Consider the following 16,509-nt stretch of genomic DNA (forward strand, 5'->3'; position numbering starts at 1 on the left):
TATCTCCTTGGCTCGGGGGTTACATGACTGCATACCCTCTGATGAAAATAGAGACATCTTACCATACCCTCCAACATTTCTCCAATGAGAATAGGGACGTCCTAAGGGAAAGGGAGACGTTCTGGGATCAAATCAGAAACTGAGACAGCTTCTGTAAATCCAGGACTGTCCCTGGAAAATAGGGACACTTGGAGACACACACACACACACATACACCCCTCAGCATGGCCCTCATGTTGTACTAACACCACGTAACTGATCAAATTAAAACAAGTATCACTATGCCCACCTCTGCCTTCTGAATTCCAACTCTGCACATGGGGCAAAGTACAGACAATGCTGGAGAGATGTATATTCAATATTTTTATATATTTTTTAAAAAAATAATAGCCAGAAATTGCAGAGGACTGGGAGAGTGCCAAGTGTAAAGGGTTTGTGGCATGTCTGCCTTAAATATTCGCACTGATTTTTAATGGCATTCTTATTGCTTCTTCTCTTTCTTGCACTGTGCTGCGTTACAGCTTGAATTCTGCGGAACGCAAACTGGGCTACAAGAAATACAATGTAAGAAAGAAAAGGAGCAACGAAAACACAATCATAAAGCATACAGTGTCTAGCACAGCGCACTGAAATTGCTACAACAGGCAGAAATATCATTAAGCGGGTATACTGAGTGAGACCCTTGGCAGTTTTCAAGTTTGGGAGCGACTGCACTAAGTCAAAGCTTGCAGCAGTAAAAGGAACAGGGAGCAGTGACGCAGCTACATTCTCCCTTTCTGGAACCTGCACACTTATTCTAGCAGCCATGGCGTGGCTTAGTGTGACATGATGCAAACCAGGTCATACAGGTGCCACCGTCAGAAAATGACCCGCCGTATTATTTGCAAACCTCTGCCCTTTTACTGGTAATAAGTAGCAAATATCTTCATCTGTTGAGACTGTTTTATTTTTATCTGTAGTGAAGTCCAAGAAAGGGTTACAGAAATAAAAAAAGAGATGTGAACAGAAACGGCTGAAAATGACTTTTTGTCGACATTTTTGTTGCAACGCACGTGATGGATTCCATATGATCAACTCCCAACAGGGGACAAGAATGACTGAATCACAGAAGACCGTTTTTAAAAGCTGAAGCTATCGCTTTCCCCGCTCTGCTGTGATCTATACTGCTCATCTGCTGTGTTTAATAGCAGCCATATAGGCTCTTTATTATCTAGAGAGCCGAAAATGGCTGTCCTTTATTAGAATTAATTCAAACCTAACACTAATCACACTTTTCTCCCTTGAAGATGTCAGCAATATTTTTAAAGGCAAAACAAAAACAAAGCCAAAATAATAATAATTAAACCATTCCAACAAACAGCAGCAGCTACAAATTGGTGTTTAGCAGTCCAACTCCTTGGCACTCGATAATGTAGGCATCCTTGGGGGAAACGTCCTCTTCTGATTTTGCCACAGTAAATTTAGCCTGCAAATGAAAATAATTTTAAGTGTCATAAAGTGGGTTTATTAACGTAGTCTTTAAAATGCACATGTGTAGCCACCTGTATATTGTTTGCATGACATGCAAGAGCTTGCTTATTAAAATCAGGCTCTGAAAATAAAATACTATAATAATAAGAATAATAATAAAAAATAATAATACAAAACTGATAGTAAACAATGTTCAGTTTAAAACTTGAGGTGTTAAAAGCGTGAGTAAACTTGTCATATGAACAGATCTGAGGAGGCTTTGCTAGACCCCCACCTGAGGGAGGCTATTCCATAACAGCAGCATAAACTACTGAAAATATGTAACTAGAGAAAGCAAGTCTGTGAAGTGTGTACTCATCAACCGACCTTTAAAAAAAAAAAAAGAAAACCATGTATCACTCACCTTTGTCAGCTGTTCTGCAAAATGTATAGCAGTTTTTGTATGGAGAGTAATTGGTCCAGTTTTCACTCTGGAGCGGCCATTTGCTAAAGCCATGAAAATGATTAGCTTGAGAAGAGACAGGAAGAAAAAAAACACAAATCATTATTCGTGATGCAGCTTTACTCCCATGGCAGCTAAAGAAAGCCAGTTGAAGTAACACTCCTTGCCCACGTAACTCACAATAAAATCCTATTTATGTCTTTGCAGAAGTCAGCAAAGGTAAAGGACCCCTGGACGGTTAAGTCCAGTCAAAGGCGACTATGGGGTTGTGGCGCTCACCTCGCTTTCAGGCTGAGGGAGCTGGTGTTTGTCCACTGACAGCTTTCTGGGTTATGTGGCCAGCATGACTAAACCGTTTCTGGCACAACGGGACACCGTGATGGAAACCAGAGCGCACAGAAATGCCATTTACCTTCCTGCTGCAGTGCTACCTATTTATCTACTTGCACTGGTGTGCTTTCAAACTGCTAGGTTGGCAGGAGCTGGGACAGAGCAACGGGAGCTCACCCTGTTGCGGGGAGTCGAACCACCAACCTTCTGATCAGCAAGCGCAAGAGGCTCGATGGTTTGGACCACAGTGCCACCCGTGTCACAAGGGGACTTACTCCCAGGTAGGTGCCAGAGTGCAGCCCTTTCAAGACCACCGACAAGCCTGATAATCTGCCCTTCTCGTTTTGGGAGGTGCCTCAACCTGCCCTTGTGAAACTCTTGTTTCCTTATATGCATAGCTGTCAACATTTCCCTTTTTTTAAGGGAAATTCCCTTATTCCGAATAGGATTCCTCGCAAGAAAAGGGAAAAATTGACAGCTATGCTTATATGAGGGAACCTCTGTGTCAAGCATAGGGAACTTGTGGCCTTGCAGATGTTACTGGACCACAATTCCCCTCTGCCCTGGCCATTGGTCATACCAGCTGAGTCCAACCACGCTAGGAGGGCAAAAGCTTTGCCATCCCAGCTCTACACAAAATGCTTACTTGGTCTTGCAGATAATCGTCCACTGCTCCCCCGTGTCGAAGATTTCCAAGCAACATCTCGGCGGCTTCGATTCCAACTTTGTCAGCATTTTTACCTGCGTGAAGGAGAAGCACAGGTAGAACCTAACACACCTGTGGGGCATGCGTGGCAGGTGTTTTGTGCTTGTGTGATCTAGGTGCAAAAAAAAGGTTAGCTACCGCAGCTCAAGAATGTGGCCTTTTAGTGACTGTAATTATTACATCGTAATTACCCAGCACATGGATAATATAAAATAAGACACCACCACGAAGCATGTCAGAGAGCCAAATTAGTTTCCATTGGAAGCTTTTTAAAAAATAAATTAAAAATCCTGTTTGCCCAAATCCTCACCTCTTTTACCAAGCGATGATCCAGCCAGCAAGCAACCTGTGGAAGTCTCTGCAACAATTCTAAACAGAAGGGGGCAGGGTGAGATGTTGGAACAGTTATGCATAGAAAACAGCCTTTGGAAAGCTTTAAAGTGCGGATAAGTGAATTTCTGGATAGCGAGCGTGCGGAAACCTGCAATTTGAGCCCACTCACATTATTCCACTTCCGGTTCCAAAGGCCTCATTATCTGGTTCTCGAACGGCCTCAATGTTGACGTCAAGGTCTCGGATTTCCTTTCTGATGCACCTCACTGCTGCCGACGCCATGTCTTTTGCTAACTAACGTGACGAGATCAAACAAGTCAAAACAACTGAAACCTCGACAGAAGAGCTTTCCACCACAGGCTGAAGTTCCTACGTAGGAAAAGGCTTCTATCATACAAAACGGGTGATAAAATTCTCCTTACTCCTCGGCAGGTTGACGCACAAACACCTGGCTTGCTAAAGTGTCTCTTACACACAAAGCATTTTACTGCTTGGTAAACGCTTGCCTATTAGACAGCATCTATACATTGTAGGAGGGACATGGGTGGCACTGTGGGTTAAACCACAGAGCCTAGGACTTGCCGATCAGAAGGTTGGCGGTTCGAATCCCTGCGACGGGCTGAGCTCCCGTTGCTCGGTCCCAGCTCCTGCCAACCTAGCAGTTCAAAAGCACATCAAAGTGCAAGTAGATAAATAGGTACTGCTCCAGCGGGAAGGTAAACGTCATTTCCATGCCCTGTTCTGGTTTGGCCAGAAGCGGCTTAGTCATGCTGGCTACATGACCCGGAAAAAGTGTCTGCGGACAAACGCCGGCTCCCTCGGCCAATAAAGTGAGAGGAGCGCTGCAACCCCAGAGTCGGTCACGACTGGACCTAATGGTCAGGGGTCCCTTTACCTTTTTATACATTGTAGGTTCAGGGGTAGCCAATGCAATGCCTTCCCAAAATTTGTTGGACTGCAACTCCCATCATTCCTGACCATTGGGGCTGATGGGAGTTAGAGTCCTATAATGTCTGCGGGGCACCCCATTGGCTGGCTATACCTGGATTAGGTTCCTCTGCATATTTAGAAAGAGGTGCTATTCCGATGTCACAAAAACGAGACCCTGGAAGATACATTATTCCAGGTCAGGCTGATTCACCAACATCAGCTCCCCCAGAGTCTCTGGCAGGGGCCTTGCTTATCACTTGCCCCCCATTCTTTCTTTAAACCAAAGGTGCCAGTGATAGCACCTGAGACACCCCCATAAAAACTATGGTCCTTCTCCTTCTGGTTCTATAACAAAATATGTGTGGGCACCTGCATACATATGTGTTACAAATTCACTGACATGCTGGAAAGAAAGAAGCTGCACATTTTTTTAATTCACCATGTGCAGCAGAACACATGCATTTCCCCCATGAGGGTGCATTTAATTTTTCAACTGACAGATCACCAAAAGAAGGGGTGCTACAAAGTTATAATATTTTGACAAAGATGTTTTGGTTAAATTAATGCAATTTGGTTCTGCTTGGCAAGTAAAATGTGTGTCGAATTGCACAGAAATCATTAAAAACGATTGCCAAGTACAGTCGTACCTTGGATACCGAATGCCTTGCGAGTCGAACGTTTTGGCTCCCGGACTCAGCAAACCCCAGAAATGAGTGTTCTGGTTTGCGAACGTTATTTGGAATCTGAATGTCCAATGCAGCTTCCGATAGGCTGCAGGAGCTTCTTGCAGCCAATCGGAAGCCATGCCTTGGTTTCTGAACATTTTGGAAGTCGAACGGGCTTCCAGAACGGATTCTGTGTGACTTCCAAGGTACCACTGTACTTGCAGTTAGTAATAAAACATAAGATTGATATATACAGTGGTACCTCTGGTTACGTACTTAATTCGTTCCGGAGGTCCATTCTTAACCTGAAACTGTTCTTAACCTGAAGCACCACTTTAGCTAATGGGGCATCCTGCTGCCGCCGTGTGATTTCTGTTCTCATCCTGAAGCAAAGTTCTTAACCTGAGGTACTATTTCTGGGTTAGTGGAGTCTGTAACCTGAAGCGTATGTAACCCGAGGTACCACTGTAATCTATTTAGCATTAACTGACATTTCCAGAAGGTAACAGTAAAATACCTTGGTTTTACAAAAGCAGTTAATGAGCTGGACTTACCAAGCTGAGAGTTGTCCATTCCCAAAAAAATAAAGAGCAGATTTGAATGCCTCACACCCAAAAGCTTTGTGACCCCCCTCACGGAAAGAAATTTGCGAAAATTTGAGTTTTGCCCCCTAAAATGACATGCCCTAAAAATATGAGGACAGGCTCACTTTGACTGGCAGAGCTCCAGCTACGAAGGCTCTTCCGTGTATCTTGGTCACGGTGCCGCGGTCGGTTAAGTCGATTGGGCTCAACTGTTTAACAGGCGACATCCGTATGATCACTTCACCGCCCCCCTTGGGGTAGTAGCCCCTGTCAAGAAACAGCAGGTTATGGGCCAGGTAATGTTCCTGTCATGGCAACGAAGAAACAAGTCAAATAAAAACTAGAGTTTATGGCTGGCTTATTTAAGCACAGTTCAAGGTTCAAACACAATGTCAAACTGCAGTTATTTAAAAGCTTCCAATCTCCTCCTCACAGTCGCAAAAAGAAGAGCCTGAGACCTACCTCCTTTTTATATCGCAGTCCAGGGTCAAATTAAACTTCTCAACCATTGGTTTGAAGACCTGGAGAGTAAATACATTTGCTGAAAAACACAGATACATACATATTTTAGTGAGCAAAATATTCCTTCTTATCACCCTGTCAGAGTGTCAAAAGAATGTTGTTGTTTTTGACTTGTGTGCTGCCAAAGCACACACTTCGGTCATTGCTATGGGAGGTTGTTTTGTGCATATATAATACACAGATACAGTGCTATTTTTCTGGAAAAAGAGGGGCTGAAACTCACCATGAACACATCCCTTGATCTCTTAGAATGGCAATGGCGCCCAACTGAGAGGTACCAGAACTGAGTTCCAGCAAGTTCTGGCTGAAAAAAAAGCTCTGCATATATAGCGATAGAAAGATAGCTAGCTAGAAATGACGACTAGTTAATTTGCATGAATTCTTTTAATGGCATGATGTATTTATGTTTTTAAACGTTTACTTGGAAACCTTTGGGTAAAAAGCAACAAGTCAAACAAACAAAATTGCTAGTAACGTAGTGACTTAATTCAATCATTAATGTTTCATTACTTATTATTATTTATAACAAATTATTATCATCATGAGATCTCAGGGCAGTTCACAGGGTAAAAACAAGTCTTGGACTCTCACAATCCCTCTTCCCTTTCATTTGCACATGGCAACGGTGATGGAGAGGTAGATTAAAAGCAGCTGCTTCTACTTTGTCTGAATGCAGAAAACGTTGATTTGCACAAATCATTGTTTATTCACAAACTATTATCTGAAACCACAGTTTGATTGTGGCTTGCAGGCAAAATAAAGTTTTTGCAAATCAGTTTCCTGCAATCAGGCAAAGCAAGCTATGGCTTGCTGCACACTAGAAAAAGACTTGCACATGACAGAGAAATCACAATGAAAAATCATGGTTTGACATTATGTCTGAACTGAGTCAATGGGCAGTGCTGACTTTTAGTTTCCACAAATCCTGGTTTGTCATTACGTATACCTTGCTTTAAAACAAACTCCAGTTAAGTTAAATAATCCATGGTTTGAAGTTGCATTCTTCTGAAGCATGCCTTTCAAGGAAATGAACTGCAATGAAAATTCTGAAGGAACCACAATTCTGAAGACAGGCGTACTGTGCTACTTCTACAATCCCATTTGTTTCAACAAATAAGAATTTATAGCACCTGAATGAATGGTTTCAAAAAGTGAACAGGCTGGTAGACAAGCATTCACATAGTCACCTGTGACAAGTGAGAATTATTTCCAAGTGATAAGACAAAGACACGTTTATTATAGTTAAAGGAAATAAATCTGCCTACATAAAAGAAATAATCTGCCTTTATATGGGACTGTCTGACATCTAGGTTTGTCATTGCTCTGACAAACCTAGCAATGACAAACCTAGACAGCATCTTAAAAAGTAGAGACATCACCTTGCCAACAAAGGTCCGTATAGTAAAAGCTGTGGTTTTCCCAGTAGTGATGTATGGAAGTGACAGCTGGACCATAAAGAAGGCTGATCACCGAAGAATTGATGCTTTTGAATTATGATGCTGGAAGAGACTCTTGAGAGTCCCATGGACTGCAAGGAGATCAAACCTCTCCATTCCGAAGGAAATCAGCCCTGAGTGCTCACTGGAAGGACAGATCCTGAAGCTGAGGCTCCAATACTTTGGCCACCTCATGAGAAGAGAAGACTCCCTGGAAAAGACCCTGATGTTGGGAAAGATGGAGGGCACAAGGAGAAGGGGACAACAGAGGACGAGATGGTTGGACAGTGTTCTCGAAGCTACCAGCATGAGTTTGACCAAACTGTGGGAGGCAGTGGAAGACAGGAGTGCCTGGCGTGCTCTGGTCCATGGGGTCATGAAGAGTCGGACACAACTAAACGACTAAACAACAACAACAAATCTGACATCTGCCTGACAAAGGACTACTCAGAGCCATGCCATCTTAGCTGCAGCATCAGACCATTCAAGTAGTCTTGTCAGGGAAGCTACCAAAAACAAATTTATTCTTTCCTCCTTCCTGCCAACAACATGCCACAACGCCAAAGCAGGTGGATGTGGAAAACTAAGGACTAGTAACTTTTTGTGGCTTTATCTCCACTTTCTGGAATTTAGGTCCACTTAACCGTTTGGTGGCAATCTATTTCGGATGTAGCTTTCTTGTGTAACGTTGTTGCCAAAGTCTAATGAAGCAAAGGACTGACTTGGGCTGCAAAGATGGAAAGGTCAACTTACCATCACCGTATAGTCAATCTGGGGAGCCATCTCTGCATTGGTGCCACCTTTCAAACGAAGCTCCGATGGAGAGGCTGCAAAGAGCACACAGGGCATTGCAACTTGCATCAGCAGGCAGACACTCCTGCAACGGGAATGAGACATAAACAGAATGTGTTATTTATTACGGAGGGACTGGAGCCAATGGGGATTCCCAAACTCCCAGATGCAATTTTCTATCTGTGGGAATGTTGTGGAAAGTAGAGGGGTTATAGGAGAGGGCCTTCCGGCGGTTCCCTCACTGCAAGAAGCAAAGCTACAGGGAACCAGGCAGAGGGCCTTCTCGGTAGTGGTGCCTGCCCTGTGGAACGCCCTCCCATCGGATGTCAAAGAGATAAACAACTACCTGACATTTAGAAGACATCTGAAGGCAGCCCTGTTCAGGGAAGTTTTTTAATGTGTGACATTTTAATGTATTTTTAATCTTTGATGGAAGCCGCCCAGAGTGGCTGGGGAAACCCAGCCAGATAGGCGGGGTACAAATAATAAATTGTTGTTGTTGTTGTTGTTGTTGTTGTTGTTGTTGTTGTTGTTAAATATTATCCTTCCTTCACTCACGCTAGTGAGTCAAATAGCAAATCACATTCCCCTTATACCAGGGTTGTCCAAACTTTTTTCAATGATGGCCAGATTTGATGAAGTGAACATGCGTGAGGGCCGACCAAAGTTGTTGACCTTTAATTTATGACTGAAGTTTTTGACCTTCTTTTAGGATTTTACACCAGGAAATTACCTGCCACAGGGGCCAGATTAAACCGATCGGCAGACCAGATTAGGCCCCCGGGCCACACTTTGAACATGCCTGCCTTATACAGCAGGAAGGTGGTTTGCAGATTCGTTTGAATCTCTTTAGCTAAGCAACCCAGTCTGGCATGCCCAGACTGGATTTATTCCTGGTAAGTCCCCTTTGATCCCTCTCAAAAGAATAAAGACACAACAGTCTTTCCTTAAAAGTAACAAGAAGTTTACTTACATTCAGTTCACAGTATGATCCCTGAAGGAAAGCTTTGGCTTGTAGTTACAGTTACAGAAAAAGGTGTGGATTCATCCCATATGGGGATTCATCCCATGTGCTCCTGGCAGGGCCGTCCGTCAAGAAGGCAAAAGGGTAGAAGAGGAAGATGGCTGCGTGACTGGACCTGTTGTGGGGTCTGCAAGGGTCACGGCCACCTACCTGGTCACATGTAGGGGGAGGATGCTCCAGACCAGGTGTAACAGGAAGTTATACTGGCTGGAGTAACATCCCCCTGTCTGTGTCCACTCTAGGGAAACAAGGAATGTTGTATTTGACTGCTCCAACGGATTACATCTCACACTATCTACCAGTGACAGAGATCAACCTTACAAAAGGGTTATACTTTAAAACACACACACCACCGAGCTCACAGAAAATCTGTTTGCTAAACGACCCAGTTAACAAAGCTTCAAAAAGACAGCCCCAGTGTTCAGAGTTTGCGAAGAAAAGCTATGAACATTACTATTTATTATGACTCCAGTGCACTCCTGTTGCTGTTTTTTAAATCCACTTCAAGATCCAGAGGTATCTTGAAGTTTCTGGTGAAACACTGCATTTTGATGCAGTTTTCCCCAAGACAGCTTCAATCTAACTCAAACATGGCATCCCTTTCCACGAATTTCTTTTGCCACCAGTTTCACATCTGCTTTACTAATAAAGATTGTGCAAGGAGGCAACTTGGCGAAATATAAAAACCAAGGTGCATGTGGCAGAGAGCCCCAGGTACGGTACATTTGAGTACATTTCATTTTCCTTCTGGATTTCCAGGAGGGAGAAACCAACTGGACAATTATGTCTGGCAAAGACATCGCCAACTGAGGGTGTGGACCTGCAGAAGGTAACATCTATACACAGCAACTTGTGCATACAAGGAAAGTCAAATTTGACCTGGAAGGCAGCAAGAAAAAACACAACCGATCGGCATTTTAAGCCGGTACGGTGTCTTGTCAATCCTGGATCCATTTTCTTTCATTCTGTTATGTACAATTTCTCTTGAACGCTTAAAGACAATTGCTACATCAGCACCCAAAGAAGTCGCAGAGATATACCCCGCTGTTTTGGTATCCGCAACATGGGTTCCACCCTGGATCTTCCCTGGCACGAAAGTGACTTCGGTCGATCCAATTTCTCCACCTTCCATCTGCCCGTTGCAAAGGTCGCGAACCATTTTCAATCCTGACAGGTGCTGAGGCCTTCAAGTCAAGAGGACTGAGTTAGAACAGAAGCAAAGCCTGCGTATGCACTCACGTAGCAAAGAATACTAGATTTTTGCATGTCCGGTGCAAACTTCTCAGTACACCAGAGGTGCAAGCAGTAACTTGCCTGCAAGCTCAGGGTGAGCAGCCATTGTCCCTGCCCAAGAAAGTTAGTGGTCATAGCAGCAATCATCTTGCAGGGAAAGAGGAAACCAGTGCTATCACAGCTGCAGAATTCCCTGGAAAGAGGGATTGGTTGCTAAAGCACCCTGGAAATCGTAGCTCTGTGAGGGGGGTCTCCTAACAGCTCCCAGAATTCTTTGGGAGAAGCCCTGACTGTCCAAAGTAGCACGATAATGCTTTAAATTCACAGTGCACATGAGACCTCAATCACTGCTAGCACACAGAAGAGATGCTAAGTCTGTACAGGGGGGCTAAGGGATTTCCGGCTGCAAGCAGAGGCTCATATGACTGAATGCTACCCAGCAAGAACAACGCGGGTGGCGCTGTGGGTTAAACCACAGAGCCTAGGACTTGCTAATCAGAAGGTCGGCGGTTCAAATCCCCGCGGCAGGGTGAGCTCCCATTGCTCAGTCCCTGCTCCTGCCCACCTAGCAGTTCAAAAGCACGTCAAACTGCAAGTAGATAAATAGGTACTGCTCCGGTGGGAAGGTAAACGGCGTTTCCGTGTGCTGCTCTGGTTCACCAGAAACGGCTTAGTCATGCTGGCCACATGACCCGGAAGCTGTACGCCAGCTCCCTCGGCCAAAAAAGCGAGATGAGCGCCGCAACCCCAGAGTCGGTCACGACTGGGCCTAATGGTCAGGGGTCCCTTTACCTTTACTTAAGAACAACAAAAGATTCCTACACATAGAAAACGAGCGTGTCGGGGAGAATCTTGCCCTAGAAAAGGTCTGGGGACTCTGTGGGCTTCCAAACTGTGGATTCCAATCAACCATCAGTGCAGCTAAAGGTCAGGGAGGATGGGAGTTGTAGTCTAGCAATAAATAAAATAAATAGCTGAAGAGTCACAGGTTATCTCCCCAAGTGTTATCTATTATTATTTGAATTTATATACCGTCCTATACCCATTGGCCTCAGGGCAGTTCACAGGATAAAATCACTACACAAAACCACGAAGCACACAATCAAACAAAAACAACCACAACCCAACAACCCTCCCCCCAAACACATTTTAAAACAGCAGAGGGTGTATGTTAAAAACAGTTAAATCACTTTTAAAAATGATTGAAAAGGACATTTTAAAAAACCAATTTAAAATCAATTTAACAGAAAAAGCAGTACTCTCTGCTGGGTAGTAACACCAGTCCTTATGAAGCCTGTCAGGCCCCACCCTGGGTCAGGTAGATAGAGGCAGGAGAAGGACCCTCAGGCTCTCAGCAGGGTGGTCCTTGATGATTGGGGTCAGGTGATTGACAGGTGGGCTGTCCTATCAAAGTTGGCCTGCCAGGTTGGGGGCAACGAGGTTCCCCAACGCCTCTCCTAAAGCAAACCGCTTTGACAACTGTTCTCCTGGACTTACCTAAGGCCAGGCTGACTCCTGCCGGCTCGGATATTTTTCACATGTAAGGGCGTACCGCAGAGGCAGCTCAGAGCTGTGGTGACGCGCAGGATCTGGCCACCCTGAAAGGAAAAGAGAGGATCAAATACTTGCTACAGATACAAACATTATGAAAATGATGTATAGATGGTACATAACCCCTGTAAAATTAGCAAAGATATATCATAATAATGATAATTTATGCCAGAAATGTATGCCAGAAAGAGGGTACCTTTTATCATATGTGGTGGACCTGCCCCCCAAGGTGAAAGACTTCTGGGAGAAGATTTATAATGAATTGAAAAAAATGTTGAAATATACATTTATTAAGAAACCATAGGCCTTTCTTCTTGGAATAACAGGTTTGGAATTGCCCAAGAAAGATGTTAGATTGTTTTTGTATGCCACAACTGCAGCTAGAATTTTGTTAGCCAAGAATTGGAAAACACAAGAAGTCCCGACAGTGGAGGAATGGCAGATGAAGATGATGGATTTTTCGGAGCTAGCCGACCTGACCGGAAGAGTCCGCGACCAGAAGGAGGAGGAGTACCAGGAGGAATGGATGAAATTCAAAGACTATTTAGTTAAATATGCTAAGATAATTTAAATACAAATACTTGCAAATACCCGATAGGCTTAGGACTTGAATATGTGATGTTATAGAATAATATGTTTAAAGTTAAAATGAAAAGAAAGAAAGATGTTAAGTGATTAAGTTAATTTTATGAGAAATTTGTTTTGGAAAACTGTTACAATGATATACACTGAAACTCAGCCAGGGGGGATTCGAGGAAGTCACTTAACAATGTTACTAAGATTGGATTAAGTACAGTTAAGATTTATGTTTGTTTTTAAATTTTGGAAAATCAGTTAAAAAAATTGAAGGAAAAAAAGATAGAAGTGACTGTCATGCAGGTACAGCCTCGTCACTCTGTTTCCAGGCAGCCTGCTCCTCTTTCCAGAAATTAAGTACTGTCCTGATATTGCAGTTACCCAGTCTATTTGTATGCATGCGGACACAAGTCCCACTGGGTACCCAGGTGGGTAGGCAGAGGTCTCCGGGGAAAGGCCATAGAATAACAGAATTGTGGAGTCAGAAGGGCTCCCCAGGGTCATCTAGTCCAACCCCCTGCAAGGCAGGAATCTCAACATGTGGCCAATTTGAAACCATACTGTCTAGCTTTGCAAGTGTGCTAGCAGTTTCATTGCTGCGTAAGTCAGTGGCAGAAGACCTGCTTTGTATGCAAACAACCGCATGCTGAATCCCTGGGGTCTCAGGGTAGGCCTAGGACAGATCCATGCCTGAAACCCTGAAGCGCTACTGCCAGTCTGTGCCAACACTTCAGAGCTACATGGCCAATGGTCTGGCTTCTTATAAGGCAGCCGCCTATATTCCTTTGACTGCACCTTGCTTTTAAAGCGCTTTCTGATTTTTGTCATAAATACGACTTGCAGCAGCACACCTGCAAGGTGGACTACTAACCAGGGGCGGACTTTGGTAATACGGCACCCTGAGCAAGGGCAAAATTTGGCAGTATTCTCCTGATCTGGAGAGCAGGACTCGAACCAGCAACTTCAAGTTACAAGAAAGGAGACTAAACATCAGGAAAAACTCTCTTGAGAGGAAGAAGCTGTTCTACAGTGGAACGGAAGGTGGTGGGCCAGGGGTCAGCAAATTTTTCAACAGGGGGCCGGTTCATTGTCCCTCAGACCTTGTGGGGGCCCAAACTATATTTTTTGTGGGGGGAATGAACAAATTCCTATGGCCCCACAAATAACCCAGAGGTGCATTTTAAATAAAAGCACACATTCTATTCATGTAAAAAACACCAGGCAGGCCCCAGAAATAACTCAGAGATGCATTAAATAAAAGGACACATTCTACTCATGTAAAAACACGCTGATTCCTGGATCGTCCGTGGGCTGGATTTAGAAGGCGTTTGGGCCAGATCCGGCCCCCGGGGCCTTAGTTTGCCTACCCATGTAGTGGGCTCTCCTTTCCTGGACGTATTTTTAGCAGAGGTTGGATGGCCATCTGTCACAGCTGCTTTCGCTGAGATTCCTGCATTGCAGGGTGGGGGGGCTAGATGACTCTAGTGACCCCTTCCAACTCTACAGTTCTATTCAGAAGCAAGCCCCACCGAGCGGGGCTGCAGCTATTATAAGTAACCTGGGTGGGGTAAGGAGAAAGGTAAACACAAGCAGTTTGGCATTCCCGTTGGGGAAACCAAGCAAGGGGTTATGCGGCTCCACGGCAGGGGATCGAAGGGGAGACGCTCCCCCCACAATATCCAAGAATGCAACTCTGATCTACCTGGAGGCCGGTCCGGTCCCCCCCCCCCAAAAAAAAACCCATTCATTCAGGTCCATGGCGGCTATGAACCCCGAGAAAGGCAGCCGGCCCCGCGGGTAATCCCCAGCTCACCCCTTCCATGATGCCGCCGTCGATCTCCACCGGCTGTGGATCGCCCATGATCGGAAGCCGCCGTCGAGGATCTGAGCCCCGGAGCCTGCGGACCTGAGCGAGGAGGAGACGCCGGCACACCCGCCCTTTGCTCCAGGCCGCCGCCAGCGAGGAAGGGAAGTCGCAGGCTCGGCTGAAGCGCCGCCTCCGCCGGGCTCGGGTTGGAGGAGCGCGGAGCAGGCGCACAGGGAAAGCAGCGCAGCCGCCCTTTCCGCGGAGCTGCGGAGCGGCTTACGAAGCGCGTCTCCCACCCTGGTGGGATTTGGCTTCTCTTATCTACCGACAGGCCTTTTGCTTTTATTGAAACCGAAAAATGCGTAAGATCCTTCCCAGAGCGCAGGGGATTTATTTTCTTTTTTGATCTCAGGGTCGTGGGTTCGAGTTCCGCACCGCGGGGCGAAAGTTTCCTGTGCTGCAAGGGGTTTGGACTGGAATGATGAGCTCCGCGCAACTGCCACTGGAAACAGACGGCAGCTTGTCAAAACGCCGTAGAATAAATTCCATTTATAAATTTCATGTAATTTCATTTATGTGCCATAAAATTCCAGACGCCGCTTGTGAACAAACAAATTTGCACACACAAAAAGGTAAAACGGGAAGATCAAAAACAATTTGCAACCAGTGCGTGCAAAAGGTTAAAATGCTAGAACAAATACCGCAGCGTACTCTTTCCTAAGTGTGCTTCGACTATCTTTTACAGTATTCAGTTTGAGCAGCAATAGGATCCGGCCGACCCCACTCTTGAGGCAAGAAGGTAAGGCAAGAAGGGTGGCACAATCCACAGGGGCAGCAGATCCCAAGGCAGATCTTTGTTCCCCGATGTAGATCTTGATTCACCCCTTGTTCCCCATGGCAGGGAGGGGTTCGCCTCGGGTGCCAAAATGTCTTGGGCCAGCCCTGAACAGGGTATACGGCAGTGCGGAAACACTGTTCCTTACTTGCATTGCAAGATCAGATGATCCGTGTGGTTCCTTCCAACTCTACAATTCTGTGATTCTAATTTTTGTTGTCCTTTAGTCGTGTCCGACTCTTCGTGACCCCATGGACCAGAGCAAGCCAGGCACTCCTGTCTTCCACTGCCTCCCACAGTTTGGTCAAACTCATGCTGGTAGCTTCGAGAACACCGTCCAACCATCTCGTCCTCTGTCGCCCCCTTCTCCTTGTGCCCTCCATCTTTCCCAACATCAGGGTCTTTTCCAGGGAGTCTTCTCTTCTCATGAGGTGGCCAAAGTATTGGAGCCTCAGCTTCAGGATCTGTCCTTCCAGTGAGCACTCAGGGCTGACTTCCTTCAGAATGGATAGGTCTGATCTTCTTGCAGTCCATGGGACTCTCAAGAGTCTCCTCCAGCACCATAATTCAAAAGCATCAATTCTTCGGCGATCAGCCTTCTTTATGGTCCAGCTCTCACCTCCATACATCACTACTGGGAAAACCATGGCTTTAACTATACGGACCTTTGTTGGCAAGAGGTTCTTTCTCCCCCCACACTCTCCACAATAACCCTGTGAGGTAGGTTAAACAGAGACATACATATGTATATTTGCATATGAGCAAGGGGTGTGTGTGTGTGTGTTAGTGATGCCACAACACTGCCATAGGCAGAAGCCTGTTTTTTCTAAAATATATATATATATATTTAAAATATATTTTTATAAAGGTTTTTCAATACAAAAGCATATTTAATAAAACAACATTGGTTATTTAGCATCCTTTCATTACTACTTTGGACTCCCTCACACCTCCCGCACCCACTTACATCGTTATAAAATTATTTCCAAGCAAATTATCTTTTTGTTCGTAATCTTAAATTCAATCATTGAAGTATAGTTGAACTTAAATCTAATTTAGTGATAGACAATTATTTCTGCTCTTGCATCCCTGTCAACATTCAGCCAAGTTACAGTACTTTTGTAAATAAGTCTTAAATTTCTTCCAGTCTTCTTCAACCCTCTCTTCTCCCAGGTCTCGGATTCTGCCAGTCATCTCAGCTAGTTGCATATAGTCCATCAGCTGCATCTGCCATTCTTCCAGAGTGGGTAAATCTTGAGTTTTCCAATTCTTG

The 16,509-nt window shown here is 44.9% G+C and overlaps 1 protein-coding gene across 1 annotated transcript; it reads right to left on the reverse strand.

Annotated features, from left to right (window-relative positions):
* Positions 1-924: 924 nt before the first annotated feature.
* On the reverse strand, positions 925-14,571 carry RTCA (RNA 3'-terminal phosphate cyclase). The gene is made up of 11 exons (XM_028732670.2): positions 14,408-14,571; positions 11,965-12,065; positions 10,275-10,418; positions 8,172-8,295; positions 5,923-5,981; positions 5,586-5,727; positions 3,451-3,575; positions 3,259-3,317; positions 2,889-2,983; positions 1,874-1,978; positions 925-1,465 (listed from the first exon to the last, which is right to left on the reverse strand). The coding sequence occupies exons 1-11, from the start codon at positions 14,453-14,455 to the stop codon at positions 1,367-1,369; spliced, it is 1,101 nt and encodes a 366-aa protein (XP_028588503.2). The 5' UTR covers positions 14,456-14,571; the 3' UTR covers positions 925-1,366.
* Positions 14,572-16,509: the final 1,938 nt, after the last annotated feature.

This window comes from Podarcis muralis, chromosome 5 (genome assembly GCF_964188315.1).
Source record: "Podarcis muralis chromosome 5, rPodMur119.hap1.1, whole genome shotgun sequence".
NCBI classification, from domain to species: domain Eukaryota; kingdom Metazoa; phylum Chordata; class Lepidosauria; order Squamata; family Lacertidae; genus Podarcis; species Podarcis muralis.

What these genes read in the sequence shown, in the direction of transcription:
- RTCA (XM_028732670.2), bottom strand. Translation starts at nt 14,455, where the DNA reads ATGGGCGATCCACAGCCGGTGGAGATCGACGGCGGCATCATGGAAGGG. An exon ending in GACTGCGATATAAAAAGGAG is followed by an intron (nt 5,728 to 5,922) that starts GTAGGTCTCAGG and finishes GTTTCTTGACAG; the next exon opens with GGGCTACTACCCCAAGGGGG. An exon ending in GGAACCGGAAGTGGAATAAT is followed by an intron (nt 3,318 to 3,450) that starts GTGAGTGGGCTC and finishes CCTTCTGTTTAG; the next exon opens with AATTGTTGCAGAGACTTCCA.